Raw genomic sequence first — 19,222 nt, 5'->3', positions numbered from 1 at the left:
AGTTGGCTAAACCTCCGCCAGCATGCCATATGGGCGTCTGTTTGTGTCCGGCTGCTCCTTCTGATCTAGCTCTCAATTTATGGCCTAGGAAAGCAGTGGAAGATGACCCAAGTTCTTGGGTCCCTGCACCCACGTGGGAGACCCAGAAAAAGCTCCTGGCTTCAGATCTGCCCGGCTCTGGCCCTGGCGACCATTTAGGGAGTGACCCAGCAGATGGAAGACCTCTCTCTCTGTCTCTCCTTCTCTCTGTCTATAACTCTGCCTCTCAAATTAATAAATATATCTTAAGAAAATGTGTTCTGTCCTAGGGTTTTACCAAATTTTAATATGATTTTAAAATTTGTATTTTAGGTAATGTTATATTTTTCAAATTATCTTGGCATTCATTGTATCTTTTTTTGACACTCTTCAGGGTTGGTTATTTTGAAACATTTGCCAGTTATTTGGAAAATAAATTTAGTAAAGGTAATGTATTAGGAAGTATAATACGGAAAAACATTGGAAAAGTCAGGAACCAAGTCACATTTAACCTAATTTAGTATTATGTAGACTAGGGTAAAGGTAAAAGATGAATTGGAACTTTGTCTTGTTATATGTTAGCACACAGTCAAACATCTGAGGACACATTGAAACATGGATTTTATAGCTATTAGGCACTTTAGTAAAGAGATAAGTTGAGAGAAATGGCAAGAACATTAGCCTGTATGTCAAATTCTGCATTCTTTTAATGAACCGCCAAACAAAGAATGCAGTTGTCATGTTCTAGTTTGAAGCACCTCTCCAACTTGGCGTTTTAAATTATATGTCACAACTGTGAAACTTCTTTTTATGCATTTAAAAATGATTTGACAAAAAATAAAATCGCTACGAGGAAAAAATTATCAACCTTATTTGTTGTTGCAAAGATCTGATGGCAGTAGATATGTGAAAGATCAAAGCATTTAATTGAATGTGAAAAGAAACTTTTTGTATATTTTCAGAAATTCTCTTTTATTTTGTACACTTTCCCAGTATTCAACATTATCTCTCTAATTAGTATGCTATAAAAAATGACCAAAGAGTATTAAGATTTAGTGTCTTGTATTGCTTAGCTGTTACGTCTTGATTATCATCAAATAATATATATTAGGCTTAAACTTAAAAGCCAATGTAAAGCATTGGGCTAATAAATTTCTTTTCTATATAGTATATGGTTCATAAACAATGTCTTAATGATTATATTATTAAACCAACATATAAATAATACACTGCAGAATCTAATCTGATTTGTGAGTTTATTTATGCAGTTTATTATCTGTGTGTAAGTCTGTGTACTTGTGTATGTCTTACAGCTGTTATTTCAAGAAACCAAGAAGGCCCAGGAGAAATGGGAAAAGCTGTACTGATTCCTAAAGATGACCAGGAGAAAATGAAAGAACTGTTTAAAATCAATCAGTTTAACCTTATGGCCAGTGACTTGATCGCCCTTAACAGAAGTCTGCCGGATGTAAGATTAGAAGGGTGAGTTTACGTGTGTTACATAATTTAATATAAGTGATTCCCATGTTTCAGAACCTTAGAACTTCTGCTGACTCAGATTATGTTAATTCTCGGATTGCATGTTTCTCGGTACCTGTGGTAAAGCAGGAAGTTGCTATGCGTGTCTATGCTGAGAAATGCAAACTGTTTTCTTTGGCAGTGCACAGTGTGTTACTTGCAAAGACACTGTGAAATACAGAGTTCTAACAGGATTTTATTCATGGGATATTTTTGTTTTGTTTTGCTTTATCTTGCCAAAGATAGAGCAAGCATGGTTTAATGGATGATTTGCTTGCCTGCATGAACCCTCCATATAGTTCATCTGGGAAAAGTTTACGCTTTGCTATTCTTGCATAAAACTAGCCATTGGCTGTATGGTTCTTTGACCCTTTAAAAATTATTCATTGTGAGTTCCTGAAATTTTGCTGCAATGTATAATTAGAATGCTTAGATATCAGTGATGGAAGAGATATTTACTTGGAAATAATACTGCATGAAAAATGATATTGAATCAGTCAAATTTTATGTGATTAAATGTAAGCTGTACTCTAGATGTTTGAACCTATGGTAGATGGATTTAATAACAGTCAGAATATATAGTGGCAGTATTGTCTTTGTAGTACAGTATATAATTCTTGTAAACTTTTGGCATTCTCAAAAGGTATGCCCTGAGATTTCAGAAATTCCCTTTTTACAAATATTCTCTAGGATATCTTCTACATGAATAGAAGTTGTTTTAACATTAACAATTTTCTGTATTTATAAAAAGTATAATTAATAAAAATAAGGTTTTCTATTTCTAAAGATTTATTTTATCTTCATATTTAATAAGTTTGGATTTTGCTATATTACGGTATTATTTCAAGTGAGATCAAAACTATATTAAGATCTTTTGACTGATAATTGTCAAAAGATTCAATGAGTAGCTAAGTAACTGACTCCTCATACCACTGTTTGTTTTTGAAATGTCTGTCTCAACAAGATCATAAATAAGTACATATTATGGACCTTTTTGGTCCCCAGAAAATGATTAAGCAGAGAATATTTAAACGTGTGCTTTGAAGAAACTTGAATAATTTTATGTAGAGTTCTGTGTATGTGTGTATGTTTGAGTGAATGTAGACACATTCATATTTTTAAAGATTTACATTAAGCATATTTTTGAGTGTTTTATATGCTGTTAGTATGTTGCATTTATTTGTTTTATATGCCATGATGTAATAAAATCAGTAAATATGATACTTACATGTTCCAGAAAATGGTGCAAATATTATTTCAAATTTTTATAAGTTCTTGACTTTCAATTATAAGAATATAGGTTCATTAAATATTAAATCTGAGGTTATAAGGGTAATAATTGACATACAACTGAGCCATGAATTGAAAAAAAAAGGTCTTCATTGAGCAGATATGTAAATATATTCGTAGCCAATATTATTTCTTAAGAACCATCCAGCACATTAAATACCTGAGTAATGAAGCCTTAAACTATAGAACAATTCAACATTTTTTAAACAGGGGTTTCATATTGCTTAGCATAAAATTGTATAAAACCCATATTTATGGTACTTATTGCTTGAATTCAGAGATTTTGTAAATAGCCTTTGAAATAATATTAATGAAATCATTTTAATTTTATTTTATATACCACAGTATATGTTATCAATAAAAGAACAATAATACCATCCAGAAATTGTAGACAAATCAGTGTGTGTTTGCTAATCATCCTAAATGACTCAATTGTGTTACTGCCTGTGAACAACTAATGTTGCAAAATTCCCAATGAATCACAATCCAAACTGTAATTTTGAAGATGTAAAAATATGTTGATATTGATTTGATTCCAAATATGTTAATGCTCATAAGTTGCATTGTAAGATATTTTTATCTAAAATATGGACATATTCATTAGCCACAATGATGACTAATATGGATTATATAAAGATGTGAAAGCTGGGATCCTCAAATAACTAGTTAAAAAGAAAAGCTTACTTTATTTTCCAGAAAACTTGAAATGATACTTAGAAAGTGTCTGAATCACCCAAACAACGAATTTATTCATATATTTAAGCACATTATACAAACTTGAACTGTTTTGGCTGGAATCAGAAAAATTTCCCAGCGGTTAAATGTTGTGTTCATCTACAGATATTTGAAGATATATTTAGAATACTGACTCTATAAACATCCATATATTGAGATGTCACCAAGTAAAAATACTTTCTCATGAAGGCAATTGTGATGAAACAGGAGGGCAAATGGGAATTATGTAAAAAGCAATGTTTGAGGATACTTAAATATTTTTATTGATTTACTTGATATATTTATTTTATTAACATATAACAAATTTATGTGTAATCATAAATTATTTGGGGGATATAAAATGATAGTTTCCACAAACAAGTCACTGCACTGACAGTTTTGAAGTGCAATTAAGACTGGAATTGTCTCTTAAATTGCTTACTTTCATGGAGGCCTTCCATTTTTAGGGTCCTTTTTGTAGTCTGTATATATGTATGAATAAAATTCCAGATATCTGTAACAGACACTTTTCCTCCCTTGACCATCCTCCACAAATTAAAAAAGAAATATAAAATTCTTTGTGATTCAAAATGGTGAGAAAAATAAATATTAACATGTACCATTGGTTCAGCCATAGGTGATTGTCACCATGTTTCTCATCAAAATTATGGGTCTGTGGTTTTAGAAATTTGTATATTTTGGGTTACAAAATAAAAGAGCTTTGAAATTACCAATATCTGACTATAAATGTATACATGTCTTTTTGTCTGGTTTTTTAGTTAATAATTTTATGTTAATATTTGGAGGGAGGAGAGATGTCAAACTAAAGACATCTAGTAAGAGATATTAAATACATGATTTTGAGTTCCTAATATGCTAATATATGCTAAATATTGTTGCATGTGCTGGGCATATAGTAATGAAGAAAACTAAAACTCTAGGGGCCAATGCTGTGGTGTAGTGGGTTAAGCATCTGCCTGCAGTGCCAGCATCCCATATGGGTGACGGTTCAAGTCCCTACTGCTCCGCTTATGATCCAGCTATCTTCTGATGGCCTGGAAAAGCAGTAGAAAATGGCCCATGTGCTTAGGCCCCTGAGCCAGCATGAGAGACCCTGAAGAAGTTCTTGGATCCTGGGTTCAGATGAGCCCAGCTCCAGTCATTGTGGCCATTTGGAGAGTGAACCAGTGGATGAAGACCTCTCCTTCTGTCTCTCCCTCTTTTTGTTTGTAACTCTGCCTTTCAGGTAAATAAATAAATATTAAAAAAAAACTAAAAACAAAAAACTAATGCTCTGTTTCATGGGACTTAGAACAAATAAAGCAGCTAAGAATGGAAAATTGAAAAGAACAATGAGTCTCTGTGAGAAGCTTACATTGAGTAAGTTCAGTGTACCTTAAGTACTTAAATGTTACAATTTATTTTTCTTAATACATACAATCATTAAATATTCACTGCATTCCTGTCATAGACCATGCTAGAAATTAAATTGACCTATGGATATTTAAAATTTCATAGAAATACTAAGGCTATTGGACAATCATCATGCATATATATATACATACAAATGTACTAGGACACTTTTAAAAGTTCATGAAGTACCTTCATCTGCATAACTTTCATTTTTTGTCTCTAAAATAAACATTTAATTCCATTCTCCAGTAAGTTTTTGAAGACCTCTTGTGTATGTGTGTGTATATGTGTAATCTTTAAAGCAGTAATTAAATGAGAGTCAGCAAAAATCATGTTTGGCTTTGCTGATATTTCTTGAAAGCCAGTGCTAGCCCATGCCTCTAGTCTTTTCTGAAAGTAGGAAAAAAAATATGACCATGGCCGTAATCAGTTAGGTGGGCATGTGACTGTATTCCATTGATGTAAAATCAAAAGGAGTGGCCTAGCGGCGCCGGCACACCGGGTTCTAGTCCCGGTTGGGGCGCCGGATTCTGTCCCGGTTGCCCCTCTTCCAGGCCAGCTCTCTGCTGTGGCCAGGGAGTGCAGTGGAGGATGGCCCAAGTGCTTGGGCCCTGCACCCCATGGGAGACCAGGAAAAGCACCTGGCTCCTGGCTCCTGCCACAGGATCAGCGCGGTGCGCCGGCCGCGGCGGCCATTGGAGGGTGAACCAACGGCAAAGGAAGACCTTTCTCTCTGTCTCTCTCTCTCTCACTGTCCACTCTGCCTGTCAAAAAAATTTAAAAAAAAAAAAAATCAAAAGGAGCATCAAAAAGACCACGGTGAACAGAGATTTTGCAAGTAAAGTGTACACAGCCAGGAGTAGGGCAGGGGACAAACCTCTAGTCATGGAGCCAAAGCATATAGGTTGAAGACTTGTCACTATGGCTTGTGGTTGCATCTTGGGCAGCTCGTTAATTTTCTAAGCCCCTCTTAGCTTTCATCTGATTAAACCAACTAATAAATCACTCAACCAACCAGCAAACCCCCATTTTTTAGCTAACATAGACTTAACCTTGAAAACAAAGAATAGATGCAAGCAACCCTGACTGTAAGAGCAGAAATAAAATTTTACATAAAAACTCATTATGATATTGAGTGAAAACATTTACAGTTGCAACAATGATAAGAATAGAATTGCCCTGTGTTCTTGGAAACATAGGTATATATATAATATATTTTCAACTCCCTATAAACATTATATTATTATTCTATGGAATGTTCTTATGGCCTCTAGCTCCATTTCTTAGGATTAGGGAAAAATTTTTCAGCAATTTGCTTCTCCTTTCACTCTTTGCAATTCTTTCTCAGTAATTATTGGGTCAATATTTATTTTTAAAAAAAGTGTGGGCAATAAAAGAAAATGCTAAAGTTCCTTAGCATTTACTTGTACTCAGACATTTAATAGCACTTCAAATGCTGGTATGGAGTTATTTGAAGGTTATAACACAGCTGGCATTTGAATATATTTCAGCAAAAAATGAGGAAATAGGAAATTTTAGCTATTAATATCCTAGACCAAATAATTCCTCCTTACATATTGCAAGCCAATAAAGAGGAAAGAGTCCAGCAGTCTTCTGTTATTAGGGGAAGAAAAGCTGTAGCATACAAATTTTGAATAAGTTGCTCTCAAAGGACAAAGAGTTTATTTACTATAGAAAATAAAATAAACCATAGTGTATTTGTATAGAATCTCATAAGACTGTTGGTTCATTTGTTTAGATTTCCTTCCACATAAATTAAAATAGGATAAATGTAGTTCTGATTTCATAAAAAAACCTACAAAATCAGAATATTAGTTGGATTTCTGATCTCTCTTTTGCAGCTTTTATTTTTAATTTGAGAATTACTGTAATTCCATTTGCTGGTAAAAAATTTGCCTGTGAAAATAAATAAAAAATAGTTACTATTATACTTCAATTTGTGTGCTCATTTGGGTACATAATTTCACCTCACAAATAAAAAGTGATGTGTAAGAATGTGTGTACATGTTTACATTTGGTATACATCCATATATGTGTATATACACATATATTCATATACACTTGAAAAAGATGATAGTATTACTTTCAAGCTATAAAATAAATATAAATTTGTATATTATATAATATATATTTGTTATATTTGTATATTTATATATAATAATGTTGTATATTATTATAAATTATGTTTATAAATATAAACCATTTCTAGGCATGTGCTCCTGGACCTCTTTAAATTCTGTAGACAGAAAATATGCTGCATAATTTAATTTAAACTTGAATTACCTCTACACATTCTCTGATTTTATTGATTTGGACCTTCTCTCTCTTTTTTTGGTTAGTTTCACCAATATCGTATCTATTTTGTTGATTTTTTTCAAAAAATAGCATTTTTTTTGACAGGCAGAGTGGATAGTGAGAGAGACAGAGAGAAAGGTCTTCCTTTTCTATTGGTTCACCCCACAATGGCTGCTGTGGCTGGTGTGCTGCGGCTGGCGCGCTGCGGCCAGCACACCACGCTGATCCAAAGCCAGGAGCCAGGTGCTTCTCCAGGTCTCCCATGCGGGTGCAGGGCCCAAGCACTTGGGCCATCCTCCACTGCACTCCCTGGCCACAGCAGAGAGCTGGACTGGAAGAGGAGCAACCGGGACAGAATCCAGCGCTCCAACCAGGACTAGAACCCGGTGTGCTGGCGCCGAAGGTGGAGGATTAGCCTAGTGTGCCACGGCACCAGCCAAAAAATAGCTTTTTATTTCACTGACTTTTTTGTATTTCTTTTTGGTTTCAATTTTATTTATTTCTTCTCTAATTTTAATGATTCATTTCCCCTTATTAGTTTTGGTTTGGTTTCTTGTTAATATTCTAGATCCTTGAAATGCATTGCTAGCTCATTTATTTGGCACCTTTCCAGTTGCTTCATGTAGGAACTGATTGCTATGAATTTCCCTCTATACACTGCTGTTGCCTTATCCCATACGTTTTGGTATATTTGTCATCTTCATTTGTTTCCAGAAATTTTTTTGATTTCTCTTTTTATTTCTTCTTTGACTCATTTTTCACTCAGGACCATATTGTTCAGTCTCCATGTATGTTCTAGAGATTTTTGAGTTGTTGATTTCTAGCTTTATACCACTGTGGTCAGAGAAAGTGCTTGGAATGATATCAGTTGTTTTTGATTTGCTGAGAATTGCTTTGTGGCCTAGCACATGATCTGTCTTAGAAAAAGTTCCATGCACTGATGAGAAGAATGTGTATTCCGCCACTGTGGGGTAAAAGGTTCTATTTATATCCATTAGTTCCATTTGGTCTATAGTGTCAATTAACTCCATTGTTTCCTTACTGATTTTCTGTCTGGTTGATCTGTCCACTGCTGAAAGTGTGGTGTTGAGGTCCCCCATTACTATTGTGTTAGAGTCCATTTCTCTTTTTAAGTCTATTAACATTTTTTAAGTAGCCAAGTGCCCTGAAATTGAGTGCGTATACATTTATTATAGTCACATCTCCTGTTGGATTGATCCCTTAATCATTATATAGTGTCCTTCTTTGTCTCTTTTAACAGTTGTTATGTTAAAGTCTATTTTGTCTGATATTCGGATGGCAACACCAGCTCTTTTTTGGTTTCTGTTAGCATGGACTATCTTGTTCCAGTCTTTCACGTTCAGTCTTTGTGTTTCTTTGTTGGTGAGATATGTTTCTTGTAAGCAGCAAATAGCTGGGTCTTGTTTTTCAATGCATTCCACCAACCTGTATCTTTTAACTGAAGAGTTGAAGCCATTTACATTCAAGGTGATTTTCATAAGTAACGACTTGACCCTGCCATTTTTCTGTAATTATTCCTCTTGTTTACTTTGGATTTCTTTTTTACTTCTACTCATGGTTTTTTTCTGCCTTCCCGTTCTTTCATAATGGTCGCTATCTCTCTGTGTTTCTGTGTGCAGCACAGCTTTAAGCATCTTCCGTAGAGCTGGGACGTGTGTTGACTAATTCTTTCACTTTCTGTTTGTTATGAAAGGTCTTTATTTCACCTTCATTTGTAAATGCAAGCTTTGTGGAGTACAGTATTTGGGTTGACTGTTTTATTCTTTTTTTCCTTTAAGAGTTGGACTGTATCTCTCTATTCCCTTCTAGCCTGTAGGGTTTCTGATGAGAAGTCAGCTGTGAGGCTAGTTGGCAAGCCTCTGGATGTAATGTGGCTGTTTTTCTCATGCCCGTTTTAGAATCTTTTCTTTATGTTTTATTGTGCTAACTTTGACTACAATATGTCATGGTGAAGATCTTTTGTGGTCATGTTTGTTAGGAGTTCTATGTGCTTCTTCTATTTGAACATCCCTTTCTTCCTTTGAGGAGGTTTTCTGTAATTATTTACTAAATAGGCTTTCTGTTCCTTTCTCTCTTTTCCATTCCTTCAGGCATTCCTATGACCCATATGTTTGCTTGTTTGATAGTATCCTCATAGGTCTCAACACTGTTTTTTAATTTTTCTATTTTCTTCTCTTCTTCTTCCTCCTCCTCTTCCTTCCCCCTCCCCTCTTCCCTCTCTTCCTCCTCCTCCTAGTTCCTTTTTTAACTGAATGTAAAATTTCCAAAGATTTCTCTTCTGTTTCAGGTATTCTTTCTTCTGCCTCATCAAATGTACTGTTAAGACTTTCCACCACATTTTTTATTTGATCCATTGAATTCTTCACTTCTAAAATTTCATTTTGATTTCTCTTATATTCTTAATTTCTTGGGAAAAAATTTTAGTTCATGACTTGTAGACTTTTCATTAATTTGTGGATTTGCTTCTGTTCTTTTAAACAATCCTATGATTAATTTTCTAAATTCCATCTGACATTTCCTCAATCTCATTTTTTTTTTTAATTAATTTGTTTTTTACTTGAGAGACTTACGACTTACGCAGAGGGAGGAGAGGCAGAGAGAGAGAGAGAGAGAGAGAGAGAGAGAGGTCTTCCATCCATTGGTTCACTCCCCAGTTGGCCACAATGGCTGGAACTGTGCTGATCCAAAGCGAAGAGCCAGGAGCTTCTTCCAGGTCTCCCACGTGGGTGCAGGGGCCCAAGGACTTGGGCCATCCTCCACTGCTATCCCAGGCCACAGCAGAGAGCTGGACTGTAAGAGGAGCAACTGGGACTAGAACCCGGCACCCATATGGGATGCTGGTGCTTCAGGCCAGGGCGTTAACCAGCTGCACTACAGCATTCTCATATTGAAACACTGTGTTCCCCTGGGGTGTTCATGGTGACTTCCCTATTGTTATTTGAATTTCAGTCCTTTATTTCCAGGAATTTTTGAAGTTGATTTGTAATTTTTTCTTCTGTTAACTTTTATTTTTGGAGCTATGCTTCTGTGGCTTCCTGGAATATCTGCCCTTCCTGTGAATACCAGGAGGTGTAAGGTTGATGTGTCCTGTGGGCTGTGGACAATGCTCTAGCAGGGGGGCGAGGCAGGTTTTCCAGGGTAATAATTCCTGGCCACACCCTGAAGCTTTTCAAGTAGCCACCTAGGCCCAAGGTCTCAGCACCTAAGGTTCCCCCAGACACTGCTGGCATGGGTGCCTCTCTGTTTCTGTTAGTTGCCCAGCCACTCCCGGTTGTTCTCAGAGACAGTGGGGGCTGTGGGCTTTATCCTCTGTTCCTAGCTCTGGATCACATGCTACAGTCTCTGACCACTGCTGCTGCCAGCCCTGCCTTCAGGCACCCTGTCTCAGTGGGTTGTTATGTGCATGGATGCAGGCTTCCCTGGTTATATTCCTAATTTAAAATGGCATCCATTCTCTCTCAGCTGGGTTACTGGCTTTGTTTTGGAGAGATTGCTTTGAATCGGTGGCCTCTCTTTACTTCCATTTGGACGCCAGGTCCGCCTACCCTCCCTGCATTCTCAATTGGACCCACACTATGCTCTCATAGGTTCTGTAACCAGATTGCTGACTTCAGTTCGGCCAAACCCTCCCCCCTCCACCACCACCAAGCGCACCAAAATGCAATTGGCTGTCTGCTTCTCAGGTTTTCCAGGCTCTCTGGGTGTGCACTCACATTCACCACACCGGTTCAAGCTGGTACCCCCGTCCTGTGGGGCTTCCCTGGGCACTTTTTCGCTCCTAATCTGTATTGTGTATAAATCTCCTACACTTCTCTTTGCTGTTTCTCCCTGGCCCTTTGAAGCCTGATGCTCTCTAATCCGCCATTTTTATGTCTTCTCCAGAAGAGAGTTTTAATTACCCACTTATCTCTTTGGCCTCAGGAGAAGGCAGAAGAATCTCAAAAATAATGCCCCTGGCTTAATCCAGACATTTTATGGGAAACAACTAGGAAGTTTTGGATCAGGGACATGACATGTTGGAAACTGTATTTAGGAGAGCTTCCTGAAGTATATTAAAAAGTTATAGAAGGGAGCAGCCTGAATTGAATATTATTCCCTATGAGCAATTATAATCATTTAGATATGATTTGGTAAGGAAATTCGCTTAGCATAGTGGCCTTACAAACATAAAGTGATATGCAGCAAATTAAAATGAAGAGAAAGAATAAATACCAAATTCAAGATAGCTTAAGGAAAAATAAATAATTCAGTGTAATTTCAAATTTACTGTGATTGCACGTATATGTGAGAGAGACAGAGATAGGGAGGTGGAGGGGGAGAGGGATAGGGAGACAGAGAGACCTGAATTACATAGGACAGGAAGAAAGAAACTAAGCAGAAGAAAGAAACTAAGAAAGAAACTAACGCTGAGCAGTGTTTGAAATGATATTCCAGAGTTGGGGACTGACTAGATACAGGGAGGACAAAATAAGGAGTAAAAATATAGCTTTAATATTTCCAGTTGTTGTGATTAGGTTTGTGGTGTTGCTAACTGATATTTATGCACCTGTGTGTATGCACAAAGACAAAATTGAATACTACTTCTGTTTAAAAATTTTTATTTATAAAAGGTGAACAAATTTCATACATACAGATTTAAGAGCCCAGTAATACTTATTTTAATGTAGATAGTGAAATTTATTCCACACACGAGAGAGTTAAATAAATCAAAGTATTATAGTAAGCATTTTATCTTCACAAGCAAAGTTTTTGTGAGCATTTGAAGATTGTACTAATTCTAAACTTAAAAAAGAAGAGTAGCAGAGATCAAAAATCCAATTAATATTCTAATTTTCTTTTCCTTTTTTGTGAAATCAATGATACATTTATCTGTATAGTTGTATCATAATAGTGAAAAAAGATTATTTAAACAATATTTAGATTCTAATATTCCTAAGATCATCCCTTTGAGAATAAGACTTTCTATTTAAAATATGTTTTTTTTTACTTATTACATTAAAAATAACCTTGTTTGAAAAGTAAAGTTCATTTCTTAATAAACACTTTTAGATTGGTTCAACATAAAATGGTGATAACTAGCATTGCAAGAAAAATCTGTGAAAGGAATATTTGGCTTTTGGAAAAAGTATTTTTTTTTTTGCCACAGAATATCTTTTATCTGTAAATATCAATGTCATAAAGTAAGGCTAAATTGTTCTAATTGTTCTAATGCCAACTTACGATGTTATTTTGCTGAGGAAAAATTTGATTTCACGCTTATATAGTTGAATCTGTGATAGCAACACATAAGTTTATTGAAATGGAAGATGTTGGTATGAATCTAGAATTCTCATTGTTGTATCCAAATTAATAAGTTTGCAAAGTTTTCCCATAAGAGCTTTTAAACTTTCTCAATGGTTATTACTATGAAAATGAGAAAACTTGTTGGGATTTTTTTTAACTTTTTATTTCATAGTAGTTTTATATTTACAGAACAAATTGCAGAGTTTTACGGAGTTCCTATATGTATTACATCTAGCTATCTATATTATTAACACCTTTTTAAAAGCAATTTACCTTTTAATTGGAGTATCTTTTCTTCTGCAGTCTGTTAATGTGGTGTATCACATTGATTGTCTTGCGCACATTAAACCATCCCTGCATACCAGGGATAAATCCCACTTGGTCTGGGTGGATGATCTTTCTGATGTGTTGTTGCATCCTATTGGCGAGAATTTTATTGAGGATTTTTGCATCTATGTTCATCAGGGATATTGGTCTGTAATTCTCTTTCAGTGCTGCATCTTTTTCTGGCTTAGGAATTAAGGTGATGCTGGCTTCATAGAAAGAATTTGGGAGGACTCCCTCTTCTTCGATTGTTCTGAATAGTTTGAGAAGAATTGGAGTTAGTTCTTCTTTAAACGTCTGGTAGAATTCAGCAGTGAATCCATCTGGTCCTGGGCTTTTCTTTGTTGGGAGGGCCTTTATTACTGTTTCAATTTCTGTCTCAGTTATGGGTCTGTTTAGGTTTTCAATCTCTTCCTGGTTCAATTTAGGCAGGTTGCATGTGTCCAGGAATCTATCCATTTCTGATAGGTTTCCCTGTTTGCTGGCATACAAGTCCTTGTAGTAATTTCTGATGATTCTTTTTATTTCTGTGGTGTCTGTTGTTGCATTTCCTTTTTCATCTCTGATTTTATTGATTTGGGCCTTTTCTCTTCTTTTTTTAGTTAGTTGGGTCAATGGGGTGTCAATTTTGTTTATTTTTTCAAAAAACCAGCTCCTCGTTTGGCTGATTTTTTGTAATGTTTTTCTTGATTCAATCCTGTTGATTTCTTCTCTGATTTTAATTATTTCTCTTCTCCTACTAGATTTGGGTCTGGTTTGCTGTAGGTTTTCTAGATCCTTGAGGTGAATTGAAACCTCATCTATTTGGTGTCTTTCCAATTTCTTGATGTAGGCACCTATTGATATAAACTTTCCTCTTAACACTGCTTTTGCTGCGTCCCATAAGTTTTGGTATGTTGTGCAGTTATCCTCATTTACTTCCAGAAAGTTTTTGATTTCTCTTTTGATTTCTTCTATGACCCATTGTTCATTCAGGAGCATGTTGTTCAATCTCCATGTGTTTGCGTATGCTCTAGGGATTCCTGAGTTGCTAATTTCCAACTTCATTCCTTTATGGTCTGAGAAGCTGCATGGTATGATTCTAATTCTTTTGAATTTGCTGAGACTTGCTTTATGGCCTAATATGTGGTCAATCCTAGAGAGGCTTCCATGTACTGCTGAGAAGAATGTAAAATCTTTAGCTGTAGGATTGAAAGTTCTGTATATATCTGTTAGATCCATTTGGGCTATAGTGTCGTTTAAATCTACTGTATCCTCCGACTCTTATCTTGTTTAGACAAGGTCATAGTCAAAGTGGAGGTTCTCTCCTCCCTTCAGAGAAAGGTACCTCCTTCTTTGAAGACCTGTTCTTTCCACTGAGATCTCACTCACAGAGATCTTTTGCCAGAGTGTCTTGGCTTTCCATGCCTGAAATACTCTCATGGGCTTTTCAGCCAGATCGGAATGCCTTTAGGGCTGATTCTGAGGCCAGAGTGCTATTTAGGGCATCTGCCATTCTATGAGTCTGCTGAGTATCTCACTTCCCATGTTGGATCACTCTCCCCTTTATTTATTCTATCGGTTAGTGTTAGCAGGTACTAGACTTGCTTATGTGCTCCCTTTGACTCTTAGTCCTTTCATTATGATCAATTGCGAACTGAAATTGAACACTTGGACTAGTGAGATGGCATTGGTACATGCCACCTTGATGGGATTAAATTGGAGTCCCCTGGTATGTTTCTAATCCCTTGATGGGATTAAATTGGAGTCCCCTGGTATGTTGTCTAAACAAGATAAGAGTCGGAGAACTCAAGGGGCTTCCATAGCCTTGGAAACTCATGACTGGAGCATAGGGAGATTACTGATGCCATAGACAGGAGTGTCAATTGGTAAAGTCAACAACAGGAGTCACTGTGCACTTACTCCTCATGTAGGATCTCTGTCCTTAATGTGCTGTGCATTGAGATTTAATGCTATAACGAGTACTCAAATAATATATTTCACTCTGTGTTTCTATGGGGGTGCAAACTGTTGAAATCTTTACTTAATGCATACTAAACTGATCCTCTGTAAAAAAAAAAAAAAAAAAGAAAAGAAAAGAAAAGAAAAGAAACTATCAACTCCCAACTTGACTCTCACTGGGATTAAACATGACAATAGGTCTGATCTGATTTCATCATCATTAAAAAAAAATCATCTATTATTTTTCACTTTATGTTTCTGTGTGGGAGCAAACTGTTGAAATCCTTACTTAATGTATACTAAGCTGATCTTCTGTATATTAAGATAATCGAAAATGAATCTTGATGTGAATGGAAGGGGAGAGGGAGTGGGAAAGGGGAGGGTTGTGGGTGGGAGGGACGGTATGGGGGGGAAGCCATAGTAATCCATTATTCGTACTTTGGAAACGTATATTCATTAAATAAAAGTTAAAAAAAAAATCTACTGTATCCTTGTTGATCTTCTGACCGGATGATCTGTCTATTTCTGAGAGTGGAGTATTGAAGTCCCCCAGTACTACTGTATTGGGGTCTAAGTCTCCCTTTAAGTCCGTTAATAAATCTTTTAGATAAACTGGTGCCCTGTAGTTAGGTGCATATACATTGATAATTGTTATATCTTCCTGTTGAATTGATCCCTTAATCATGATATAGTGTCCCTCTTTGTCTCTCTTAACAGTTTTTGTGGTAAAGTTTATGTTGTCCGATATTAAGATGGCTACGCCCGCTCTTTTTTCATTTCTGTTGGCATGGTATATCTTTTTCCAGCCTTTCACTTTCAGTCTGTATGGATCTTTGTTGGAAAGATGTGTTTCTTGTAAGCAGCAAATAGATGGGTTTTGTTCCTTAACCCAATCAGCCAATCGGTGTCTTTTAACTGGACAGTTCAGGCCATTCACGTTCAAAGTGACTAATGATAAGTGGTAACTTTGCCCTGCCATTTGCCAAAGATAAGTTCTAATATATGCTTTGAATTCCCTGTGATCTTTTGCTGTGAGCTTTCCTTCCTTGATTTCCTTCCTTTACCTTCTTTCATATTGATGACCGTGTTTCTTTGTTTCTGTGTGTAACACATCTTTAAGCATCTTTTGCAGGGCTGGACGAGTGGCAACAAATTCTTTCAATTTCTGTTTGCAATGAAAAGTCTTTATTTCACCTTCATTCACAAATGATAGCTTTGCAGGATATAATATTCTGGGCTGGCAGTTGTTCTCTCTTAGTACCTGGGCTATATCTCGCCATTCCCTCCTAGCTTTAGATGCCGAGAAAGCATTTGATAAAATACAACACCCGTTCATGATGAAAACTCTAAGCAAACTGGGTTTGGAAGGAACATTCCTCAATACAATCAAAGCAATCTATGAAAAACCCACAGCCAATATCCTATTGAATGGGGAAAAGTTGGAAGCATTTCCACTGAGATCTGGAACCAGACAGGGATGCCCACTCTCACCACTGCTATTCAATATAGTTCTGGAGGTTCTAGCCAGAGCTATTAGGCAAGAAAAAGAAATTAAAGGGATACAAATTGGGAAGGAAGAACTCAAACTATCCCTCTTTGCAGATGACATGATTCTTTATTTAGGGGACCCAAAGAACTGTACTAAGAGACTATTGGAACTCATAGAAGAGTTTGGCAAAGTAGCAGGGTATAAAATCAATGCACAAAAATCAACAGCCTTTGTATACACAGACAATGCCATGGCTGAGGAAGAACTTCTAAGATCAATCCCATTAACAATAGCTACAAAAACAATCAAATACCTTGGAATAAACTTAACCAAAGACGTTAAAGATCTCTACGATGAAAATTACAAAACCTTAAAGAAAGAAATAGAAGAGGATACCAAGAAATGGAAAAATCTTCCATGCTCATGGATTGGAAGAATCAATATCATCAAAATGTCCATTCTCCCAAAAGCAATTTACAGATTCAATGCAATACCAATCAAGATACCGAAGACCTTCTTCTCAGATCTGGAAAAATTGGTGCTGAAATTTATATGGAGGCACAAGAGACCTCGAATAGCTAAAGCAATCTTGTACAACAAAAACAAAGCCGGAGGCATCACAATACCAGATTTCAGGACATACTACAGGGCAGTTGTAATCAAAACAGCATGGTACTGGTACAGAAACAGATGGATAGACCAATGGAACAGAATTGAAATACCAGAAATCAACCCAAACATCTACAGCCAACTTATATTTGATCAAGGATCTAAAACTTATTCCTGGAGCAAGGACAGTCTATTCAATAAATGGTGCTGGGAAAATTGGATTTCCACGTGCAGAAGCATGAAGCAAGACCCCTACCTTACACCTTACACAAAAATCCACTCAACATGGATTAAAGACCTAAATCTACGACCTGACACCATCAAGTTACTAGAGAACATTGGAGAAACCCTTCAAGATATTGGCAGAGGCAAAGAATTTCTGGAAAAGACCCGGGAGGCACAGGCAGTCAAAGCCAAAATCAACTATTGGGATTGCATCAAATTGAGAAGTTTCTGTACTGCAAAAGAAACAGTCAGGAGAGTGAAGAGACAACCGACAGAATGGGAAAAAATATTTGCAAACTATGCAACAGATAAAGGGTTAATAACCAGAATCTACAAAGAGATCAAGAAACTCCACAAAAACAAAACCAACAACCCACTTAAGAGATGGGCCAAGGACCTCAATAGACATTTTTCAAAAGAGGAAATCCAAATGGCCAACAGGCACATGAAAAAATGTTCAAGGTCATTAGCAATCAGGGAAATGCAAATCAAAACCACAATGAGGTTTCACCTCACCCCAGTTAGAATGGCTCACATGCGGAAATCTACCAACAACAGATGCTGGCGAGGATGTGGGGAAAAAGGGACACTAACCCACTGTTGGTGGGAATGCAAACTGGTCAAGCCACTATGGAAGTCAGTCTGGAGATTCCTCAGAAACCTGAAGATAACCCTACCGTTCGACCCAGCCATCCCACTCCTTGGAATTTACCCAAAGGAATTTAAATTGGCAAACAAAAAAGAGGTCTGCACCCTAATGTTTATTGCAGCTCAATTCACAATAGCTAAGACCTGGAACCAACCTAAATGCCCATCAACGATAGACTGGATAAAGAAATTATGGGATACGTACTCTTTAGAATACTATACCGCAGTAAGAAACAATGAAATCCAGTCATTTGCAACAAAATGGAGGAATCTGGAACACATCATGCTGAGTGAAATAAGCCAGTCCCAAAGGGACAAATACCATATGTTCTCCCTGATCGGTGATGACTGACTGAACACCAAGAGGGAAACCTGTTGGAGTGAGGTGGACGCTATGGGAAACGGTGGCTTGATCAGCATAGCCCTGACTGTTAATGAACAACTTAATACATTATCCCTCTTAGTAGTTTTTTTATCTGTTCTACTTAATATGATTGGTTTAGATCTGTAATTGATGCACAGTTATTCTTAAGTGTTGAAAATTAACTGAAATGTGATCCCTGTTGAACATGGTGGTGGGAATGGGAGAGGGAAGAGATGTATAATTTGGGACATGCTCAGGCTGACTTGCCCCAAGTGGTGGAGTTGGAAGCATACCAGGGGATTCCAATTCAATCCCATCGAGGTGGCATGTACCAATGCCATCTCACTGTTCCAGGTGATCAGTTTCAGTTCACAGTTGGTCATGGTGGAGGGACTGGGAGTCAAAGGGAGCACATAGACAAGTCTAGTACCTGCTAACGCTAACCGATGGAGTAAATAAAGGGGAGAGTGATCCAACATGGGAAGTGAGATACTCAGCAGACTCATAGAATGGCAGATGTCCTAAATAGCACTCTGGCCTCAGAATCAGCCCTAAAGGCATTCCGATCTGGCTGAAAAGCTCATGAGAGTATTTCAGGCATGGAAAGCCAAGACACTCTGGCAAAAGATCTCTGCGAGTGAGATCCCAGTGGAAAGAACAGGTCATCAAAGAAGGAGGTACCTTTCTCTGAAGGGAGGAGAGAACCTCCACTTTGACTATGACCTTGTCTAAACAAGATAAGAGTTGGAGAACTCAGAGGGCTTCCATAGCCTTGGAAACTCATGACTGGAGCATAGGGAGATTACTGATGCCATAGACAGGAGTGTCAATTGGTAAAGTCAACAACAGGAGTCACTGTGCACTTACTCTTCATGTAGGATCTCTATCCTTAATGTGCTGTACATTGAGATTTAATGCTATAACGAATACTCAAACAATATATTTCACTTTGTGTTTCTATGGGGGTGCAAACTGTTGAAAACCTTACTTAATGCATACTAAACTGATCCTCTGTAAAAAAAAAAAAAAAAAAAAGAAAGAAATTATCA

The 19,222-nt window shown here is 36.8% G+C and overlaps 1 protein-coding gene across 8 annotated transcripts in view; it reads left to right on the top strand.

Annotated features, from left to right (window-relative positions):
- GALNT13 (polypeptide N-acetylgalactosaminyltransferase 13) overlaps positions 1–19,222 on the top strand; it is a 560,094-nt gene that overhangs the window by 229,794 nt on the left and 311,078 nt on the right. For all 8 annotated transcript variants that reach the window (XR_016231545.1, XM_008258589.5, XM_089329139.1 and 5 more), the window contains one exon: positions 1,332–1,500. Coding sequence is in view for 7 of the 8 variants with exons in the window: in XM_008258589.5 (XP_008256811.1) it covers positions 1,332–1,500 (169 nt within the window). In the remaining variant the exon portion in view is untranslated. The remainder of the gene's footprint in view (positions 1–1,331; positions 1,501–19,222) is intronic.

Source organism: Oryctolagus cuniculus, chromosome 3, assembly GCF_051225735.1.
Source record: "Oryctolagus cuniculus isolate XC-2025 breed Fujian yellow rabbit chromosome 3, ASM5122573v1, whole genome shotgun sequence".
Taxonomy (NCBI): Eukaryota; Metazoa; Chordata; class Mammalia; order Lagomorpha; family Leporidae; genus Oryctolagus; species Oryctolagus cuniculus.
The sequence above is the reverse complement of the archived record's forward strand: the minus strand, read 5'-3'. Positions and strand labels throughout refer to the sequence as shown.